Source organism: Morone saxatilis, unplaced genomic scaffold, assembly GCF_004916995.1.
Source record: "Morone saxatilis isolate NCDOM2014 unplaced genomic scaffold, NCSU_SB_2.0 Contig19, whole genome shotgun sequence".
NCBI lineage: Eukaryota > Metazoa > Chordata > Actinopteri > Moronidae > Morone > Morone saxatilis.
In genome coordinates, this window is record NW_023339751.1 from 2,101,378 (window position 1) to 2,110,908 (window position 9,531).

The 9,531-nt window shown below is 39.2% G+C and overlaps 1 protein-coding gene across 1 annotated transcript in view; it reads right to left on the reverse strand.

Annotated features, from left to right (window-relative positions):
• The window catches only part of ttc7a (tetratricopeptide repeat domain 7A), a gene marked incomplete in the record, with an annotated part of 61,737 nt that overhangs the window by 44,968 nt on the left and 7,238 nt on the right, over positions 1 to 9,531 (reverse strand). Inside the window, 4 exon segments of the mRNA XM_035662972.1 lie at positions 1,877 to 2,046; positions 2,589 to 2,667; positions 4,770 to 4,894; positions 5,873 to 6,003. Of these exon segments, the coding sequence (XP_035518865.1) occupies positions 1,877 to 2,046; positions 2,589 to 2,667; positions 4,770 to 4,894; positions 5,873 to 6,003 (505 nt within the window).

Here is a 9,531-nt window from a genome sequence, read left to right on the forward strand (position 1 = left end):
ACACACACACACACACACTGGCTCCTTCATTTCTTCCACCTCCACCTCTCCCATCCCTCTCATTCATCACTTTCTTTGCTTTTCTTCCCGCTCTGGTCGGCTCTGTGTGCTATTAAAGGACACATTTACCAGACACCATCATGGCCTTTTTACAAAGAGGTAACCAATGACAAAAGCCATGAACAATACTGAAGTGCAGCTATTCCTCAGGGTGAAGTCTCCTGTTCCTACTCTCCTTCTAATCTCAGACATGGATTTAGATCTTCTCTTATGATAGTGTGGGCAGGATTAGTCATGTGGCGGTGACTAAGTATGGCTCACAGGGCCTCAGCAACGAGCGCAGGATCCCTGCAAAGAAGGAAAGACAGAAACGAGGCAGCAAAATATTGTTATAGTTTAGTTCTGCTGATGCAGATCACCAGTTTGTTATGTCGATGCAGTGCATTTTGATCCCGTGTGAATGTTAATGTATTTAATTTTATTGGCACTTTAGGTCTTGTCATGTTATGTCTTATTATATTGTCATTGTGGAGTTATGCTACCTTGTTTTGTTATATTATTTTATGTCATGTCACATTATTCGGTGTTATACTGTCATGGTATGTCATGTTTTTATGTCATGTTACATGGAGATATGTGCTATTTTATACTGTTATGTCTTGTTATGTTATGTCATATTATGGTGCGTCATCATATTATTTAATCATTTATCATAATTTTATGTCATGTCATGTTTTCATGTTATTTTATGCTTTGTTATTCTATTATGTCATGTCACATTATTTCGTGTTATGCTACCTTTATGCTAACATGGTATGTGTTGACATGTCATGTTAAATTATGTATTTTATGTCATTTAACATAATAAGTCACATTATGTTGTCATAGAGTGTTGTGCTGTTATGTTATATTATGTTATGTAATATTATCTATGATTAGCTACGATTTAAAAAGGGTTCAGCTGGTCCAGAACTCACAGGGGTTTAAAGCGCAGCTGCATGCACAGGTGATTAAAGGGTAATTAAGGTAATTGGTTTTAGCTTTGAGATTTATGTCTTCCCAGTTCAGCCGACCATATAAGTGTGGAGGAAAAAATGTGAGAAACTGGAACAATATTCAGTGAGTCTTTTATCATTTATAGTCAAGTTACACTTATCATTTAACCTTTATTTATACAGGTGGGTTGGACTGGTGTGTACATGCTCCTTTACAAGCTTGTCTTTTTCTCAGTAACTGTACTTTTAAGTACTCTGTGAATTTCTTAAAATAACTTAAATATGAGCTGTAATGACAGTTAATTAATTAGGAGGCAACATAATCGTTTGTCTGTCAGACTATGAGTGAAAAATCCAATTTATTGCCCTATTTGTTTTACTGTTTCAGCTCTAGGAGAGGAGGAGAGGTGTGTGAAACAGTCTGGGTGTGTTGTGAGATTCCTCACCCTGACTGACCCAATGTAATCTGGTAGCCTATGAGCAGCCTCCAGGAGGGTCTGTTACCTGACTTCACATGTGAAAGTCCTTTTACTTTGCAGAGAGGTCCCTCCCTGATGAACACTTATTGTGTTAGCACAATAACACTTGGACAAAGAGAACAGCTGCTACAGTTGTTGTTAGTAGGACAGTATCTCAGGCCAAACAGATACGACATGGGCTGAAAGTGCAGCTTTGATAAAAGAACTTGACAGCTGGAGATAACTGCTCTGGGCACAGTGGTGAGTTGACACAATGGAGTACCAAAAAACAATCACAGGAGGCTTCACCCTTCTTAAATATTGAACTTGGTTGCACTCAGTACACTGACAGGTGGGTTGAATGGATGAGATAATTAAGAGATTAAGATGTATTGACAGAGAAATGAAACAAACAGTACAAACCAGTCAGTGCTGTAACGTTGCGGCGGTTTAACAGTGGGGTAGATGGCGTCTTTGGAGGCGGCGGCTCCCTCTCTGTGGAGCCAGGCTGAGGGTGGGGGGCCCAGCGGGGGCCAGTAGCTGTCTTCACTCACAGAGCTCAGCAGCACCTCTGCTAGCTTCCTCGCTGCAGACTACGAGGGAAAGCACGATGTATTAAAGTGTTAGCATGTAGTTACTATAATACACTGATAAACTATATTGGATAATGAGTGCTCGGTAGCCAGCAACATAACATTAACAACATATCCTAATAAAAAAAAATAAGTTTACATAACTTAATCCAAGAAAAAAATAGTTAAAGAAAAAAATTAAATCACATTTAAATTTTTAAGTCATTTTAAGTATTCGATATAATTAATTTTTTTTCCATTGACTTGTTTTCTTTAAGTTATCATATTATCATTATAATGCTCTATATCTTTTTTATTAAAGAAGATGTAATTAGGTAACTTCATTCAGATAAATTCTGTTGAGTTTAACTTTAATTAACTGAATTGAATTTATTTAACAATAACTGAGTTGAATAATTACTTAAATCACATATTTTTTCATGCTTTAATTGTTTGAGTTAATACAATTAAACGGTTTGCTGGCTCTGTTTGAGTTAAACTAACTCATTGGGTTATATAGTGTGTGTGTGTGTATGTGTGCGTGTGTGTGTGTGACACCTCACCTTCCTGAAGCTCTGAGACCCTCGTGACTCCACCACCCGGAGCACCCTACGCAGTTGGTGAGCACCCTGCGCAAGATGACTAACACACATACACAGTAGGCGTATACATCAGTGTGATGTAAAGGTGGTGAAGGTGTAACATTGAAAAAAGAAATAAGAAGAAAAAAGAAGCTGACAGTCTGTACAGAACGATAAGAGCCCTTAGTTAACAGCGGCAGCGATGTTCTGACTGCTTCACATACCCAGGGTCACAGCTCGCCGTGTACGCAGAGATCCTACAACGACGGCAGCAACATGCCTGGTTGTTAGTGTTTCTAATATTTAGTCCACCCTGTTTACATCAGTGATGGTAGCAACAGCACCACAAACAACAACCACACAGCTCTCTAAAGCAGTCGCAACAAAGACATCATATGTTACTTTAAAGACTTATTCAGACTTATTAGAGACTATAATGATAATCGCTTCATAATATTATATATTATATATAATATATAACTTATTATTGTGTAACCTTTCGGTCTACAGTAACTTTATGATGAAATACAATCGAGCAATCGAGACTTTGGACAGGAGGCCGATGAGATCAGGTCACTGCCACATTCTTAGTAAATTAAATATGTTGAATTTTGATTATTTTATTAAATTTGCTCATCTTAAAAACACCTACAAATGTCTACATAACCAGCCTCCCTAGGTGCTCAGTGACCTTCAGGCTCGGTAGCATCCAGAGGGAATTAAAAGGGTCAAACATCCTTTTCTGTTTCTGGAACTGGATCCTGACTGAGATCATTTTCAACAGTTCCTGAAGAGGGATCAGTCCTGTAGTCATGAATGAACTGATTCGTCCTGTTTTATGGAGCTTTAATTACATTGTGTCCTGTAGGTTTCCTTGAGTTCTGTGTTTTTTAATGTAGGTTCTTATTGTTCTGTTTGTTTTGTGTTGTATCTTGTGTATTTGTTGAGCTTTATGTATTTTAAAGTAAAGTAAAATATTGGGACGGGCATTACATAATTAGCTTAGGCTGTAAATGCTGTGGTGTGTGGCATTTGTCCCTATTCAAATAGACAAAAAATAAAATATCCTTCATGAAGGCAGCATTTACTGCAGGACTGTTGCATTAGTCTGCATTACCTTTAGCTCGAAGTAAGGAAGGGGTGTGACAGACCAACACTGAGTTTAAGAGCAACACTGACACCTGCTGGTCACAGGTTAAAATGCATCCCTGCTGCACAGAGGTCAAGTGGTGCTCAAAAGCCTTTTCATGATTTACTTATTTTCTCCTTTCTGACACAGCACTGGATGAAAAAGCCCAAGGTTCCCTCCATAACAGACAGGGATGAATAAACGTATTGCATAACCAGTGATGTAATGTAAATACAGCTAGATAAATTACCAACAAACAACTATATAATGAAAATGACAATGAAGAGATGCATTCTGTCACCATTATTTTATTATCACTAAGCAAAGGTGCCAACTAGTTATATTAATGTTCTGCTACTCCCCACAACACTGGTAATAGCGTCTCTTTCTCCTCAAAATTCAGACTGACAACAATTAAAATCAAAGTGAATATTTCCATTTTCCAAACTAGTTTCCTCCACAATTACAAAATTAAATCCAAGGTCATCATTCATTTCCTCAGAGCAGCTGTTTTTAACTGTCCCACAGTCGAGGTTGGTGGGTATGGGACATAATGCCTTTGCGGTGGCAGCTCCAAAACTTTGGAATAATCTTCCGCTTTCATTAAACGCTGCTCGATCCATCGACAATTTTAAGACAAAACTCAAGATGTACATGTTTTATCTGGGTTTTAATTATTCTTAGTGGGTTTTAGTTACTTAATATTTTATTTTATATTGTTCTTACAAGTCTTGTTCTGTCTCTGTTTTTACATTTGTGCACATATTTGTTATTGCTTTATGTGTATATACAGTATTCTGTCCTTTATTGGTGTTATGTGCCTTTTCTTGATGATTTTTATGTGATTTTGTAACTTCCCACCTGGTATCGAAGCAAATATGTGTATGTATTTTTGTTTGCCTGACATGTTTTAACTCTTGAAGGTCAAAATGATTTATAAAAAAGGCAGGAAAAGCAAGAACAGGCAGAAGGTTTACAGACAGAGCACAGGGGGAGGCAGACAGTGTCTGGGTATGTGGGGTTTGTGGACTCACCCCCTCTGCAGCAGACAAAGGTAACCACTCTGTAACGCAGCCTGGAGGAAGTAGCCCAGCTCGATGTCCACGGGTGGAGGAAGCAGACTGGCTTTGGCTGTCTTGGTGTGAGGTGTTGTTACTGTCTGAAAGTACACAGTTTATATTCACTATATTTAAACCTTTAGACTTCCTGTTTGTGTCTTTTAATCTTCTGACTATTGCTCCAGTATCAGAGGGTCTCTGAGTGAATGGACACAGGATGTCACAGTGAACCAAAGCAGTACAGAGAGGAACAGTAGAGGAAAGTATATTCTTTACTTAAATGTAGTAATACCACACTGTAAAAATACTCAATTGCAAGTAAAAGTCCTGCATTCAAAATCTTATTTAAGTAAGTAAAGAGGTACTGGCAATGCACCATTATGCAGAATGACCCCATTATTACATTATTGGACAGGTGATTCCCAACCTGTTTCCTTAAGGTACCCCTTTTTTTTTAATCACTGAGTAAACTGATGACCCCTGACTCTGACATATTTTATAGATATTTCATATTATATTCAATGTATACCAATAACAGTACAGAAAATAACTGTACAATGAACACAATGATTTGGATTAAATATTTCCTGTGAATGTTGAGTCAGAGACAAGTTTTCCTGATATTTAGAAACTTTTTATACATATTTACTTAATATAATAATATAATAAGCTTCTTTCTTTGTGACAATTTCAGTGTTTTTTTCTAATAACTCTTTGGTTGTTTTATCTTTTCCAATGCAGAACGAGGCTGAGTGAAGGCTCCATGAATGTAACTTCAGATCTGATGTTTTTCAGATCTAAAAAGTAATAGTAAAAAAAATAGTAAACACAAATGAACTGCTACACTGACCATATGTTTGTATGTAAAATCTTAATAAGAAAAGTAACCACCAACTATAGCTGTGTAATATATTAAGTATAAAGTAGCATATAATGGAAAGACCTGAATATAAATACACTGAAATAAACACTGCTGGACACGAGTCAATAGAAACGATCAATTATAAACGCAGACACACAAGCAGGAAAGAAACTGATGAACACAGACACACTTATGTTTTCATGCGTACTCTACAAACCTTATCGAGCTCCTGCAGGTAGGACAGAGCGGCGTCACAGGCCCTGAGGAAACAGGACAGACTCTCCTCCTCCCTCTCGGACAGACGGACACGAGACACCGCAGAGACTATCTGGTGGTCCAGGGACAGACCTGAAACACAAAGGAGAGACTTGACGAATTATGACTGACGTTAGCAGGTGATACCTAGCAGGGGGTTAATGCGGTCAACGCTTGAGATACAGAAAGTCATTACGGTATAATTTACTATAATATAAACATTGTAATTGTCAGTTTATAATCAGTTTAAAGTAGAATGTGTTTTGTTGTGTAATTGTCTTCTGAAATCTGAAAATATCAAAATAAATGAGAGGAAGGTCATATTTCTGTAGCTGTAAAGGATAAAAGTGTTACATATTCAAATAAATGAGAAATATCTTCATCTCAAAGGGTTTCTTAAACAGCCATCTTCTTCTATACTTGATTCTAATTATAAATATTAATGGAAACATTACTGTATTACTCTTTTCAAAAGTAATATTATTATGTCACTTACTACTCCCTGCCAACGAGTTTTTTAAAATCACAGTAATGGAGACGCAGAAATTAGCAGCATGCAGAATTTATTCATTCAAACTTCGAGAGATTCTGTTCTCCATCATCAGAACAGGTCTACAGTAATCTCTGCACTCGTTTTTCTCTGTACAAATTCAAAGTACAATTCAATGGGTTTATTGGGTTTTATTTTTGGGTAATATTCTTGTTAGTAATGTGCACAGTTAATATTAATTATTAACCACATGCTAACATGCCAACTTTGCAGACTGCATTGCAAAAACATCCACTCTAAAAAGTAATGTGGACCTACTACCACTTAATTAAATGCATAATAAATGTTATAATTTACCGATTTAGAAAAAAACTTTTAAGTTGCAAACATTATTTTCATTATTTTTATTATAACTGTTTTTTTTGTTGAGCCAAAACTATTATTAATCAGAATTTCAAATAGTGTTTTTTTATAAGACTAAAACAACTAATTATTGGCAAAGTTTACATGTTTATTTTTAAATTGTTTCAATTTCGCAATGAAGTGTTTTTTTTTAAATTTCTTTAATCTTTTGCTGTGATGTCATCGAAATGTGATGTCATTCAAAGATCAAAGCCAATAGAATGTTGCTTTGATACAAAGGCGAACATTCTGTCTGAAACTATGGATATAGGATCCCAATCAACCTGGTTCAGTTCACATTCTTCAGGACACTTCCAACAAGGACACAAACAGAATAAGCACAGATTCTTAAGGACTTCGGATTCAAGGATACTAACAGACATGGATCAATCTACAAATGAGAGTCTTCGTGTACTTATCCAAGAGAGCCTGCAGAAGCTGACAACCATACAGTTGTTGCAGCTGCAAGGCGGGGCTCTAGACAGCACCACAGAGGATGTAATTATTGAATTGTGTGTGGATATTGTAAATATGTTATTCATACATGTTACTGAGGTGATTCATCAGAGCCAACTAAAGGGGAGACTCACTCCCAAATCCTCTAAAAGCTCTTCTGGGTCTGCCAGATCACAGAAGAGCAGCATATCTGAAGATGATGTCCGCAGCTGTCTGGGAGACGTAATTTCCCTGGCTTTCTGTGAGACAACCAGGATCATCAGTTACCAAAGCGCGGAGAAGATAACCAGCACTGTGGTTAGAGAGATCACTGAGAGACTAAATGAGCTCTCCAATGACTCGGCAAGTATTGGAGGCAGGAATAAAGGGAAAAGTCCTGTCGTCTCACGTTCATTCACACAAAGACTGAAGACCATGGTCCGACATGTGGTGAGGATGTTAAAAAACTGCACAGGTGCGAAGGGCACCATGCCCCTTGGAAGCGAGGAGTCATCCCCCGCACCTTTTTTTGTGGATGGGACGGACATTCTGCCTCAGACGAGCTTTGTCATCGAAACGACAGAAGCCGTGAAAACTATTCTGCAAGAACAGGCAAAAAGCATTACCCCGATTAGTTATAACGCTAAGATTTCCGATGAAGAATGTGAAGTGTTTGAATTCAGTTCCTCCCAGGACACAGATGAGATGGCTTCTTCTATAGTCAAACAAATAATTGAAGACACTTCACTGCTGGAATCAGTGCCGGAATCAGTGGCTGAATATGAAAAGTTACCCTACTGGAAAACGGTGGGAGATAAACTTAAGTATTTCTTTGCGGTAAGATTTGCCAAGGGCTCACTACTTGTACTTGTGAGACAACTGAGGCGTAAATATAAATGCGTCCCAGAAGAAAAGACGTCTCTGAGCCAGTTAATGGAAGAGACCGATCTGGTGGTGAAAACCATCATCTCATTAAACGAAGAGGAAATATATAAAGGCACGGACGACGAACCCACTTACGAGAGAATCGCAGAGGTAATATCCAGCGGACAACACAACATGGCTGCAACAGAACTTGGTGATATTGTCTCACAGCACCTGCAGCAGGACCCCTCCTTGGACTTCCGTTTTGAGATACAGGGAGAAATTAACACCTTCATGAGGCAGATACGCAACTGGCTTAACCGGCAGCTTAAGCTCCACAAAAAGAGGGAGGACCACGCAAGTCTGGCTGTGAAGCAAATCAGGGGAGTGGTCAGCCAGCGATCGCTCACAGAGGCCTCAGTTGTACAAAGTGGCTGCGTGACACCTGTGTCAGGTTCAGCTTCAAGTGTTGAGGCTGGTGACACTTTGGTGGTTGAAGCCGAACCACCTTCCACCCCCATACAATCCGTCAAGTCGTGGATTGTAAATGAAGTTAGGGACACTTCGGTGGTTGAATCCGAACCACTTTCCACCCCCATACAGTCCGTCAAATCGACAGTTGTAAATAAAGTTAGAGACACTTTGGTGGATGAACCAGAACCACCTTCCACCCCCATACAGTCCGTCAAGTCAGAGATTAGAGACAGAGCTAGGGACCCTTTGGTGGTTGAAGCCAAACCACTTGCCACCCCCGTTCAGTCTGTAAAGTCACCAATCCGAGACAAGTCTGGTGACACTTCGGTGGTTGTAGTAGAACCACCTTCCACTCCCATTCAGTCCATCGTGTCACCCATCAGAGATGAGGCCGGTGAAGCTGTAGGTGAGACCGCAGCACCAGCAGCCTATCAGTGGGACTTAATGAGCTGCAATATTATGGCCATTGCAGTGTTCCAAAAAATTATGAAAAGTCGGAAACATCTGGACGGTAGTCTGACTTGCAACGTCATTGAAAGCATCAGTGGGTCAATGGCGGAGTTGCTTTGGGAGCAGATTGGAGGTGCTGACGTTGCCGTCAAGCCGAGCGGCCATGATATAAAAAGGGTCGTCGAGGCGGTGCACAAGGAGTTGTGCAAGAATACAGGCGGCGCAAAGATCTTGCAGAAGAGCCTTCTCACCCGGGATGTATCTATTTACAGATACATAACTGAGACAGTGAAAAAGCATCTGGTGATGCCAGAGAAGAAGACTGGTGTGAACAGACTCTTCTCAAGTCTCTTAAAGACCGTGGCCAAGCCGTTCACCGCCTGCTTTGGATGCAAAGATTAATCTTTGGCGGTTTCGAGGCAAACACATGCAAAAAAAACTGAAATGACATAGGGTTTACTCCGAGAGACTTCGGTTCGCCCACATTTTAACCTTAAAAACAAAAA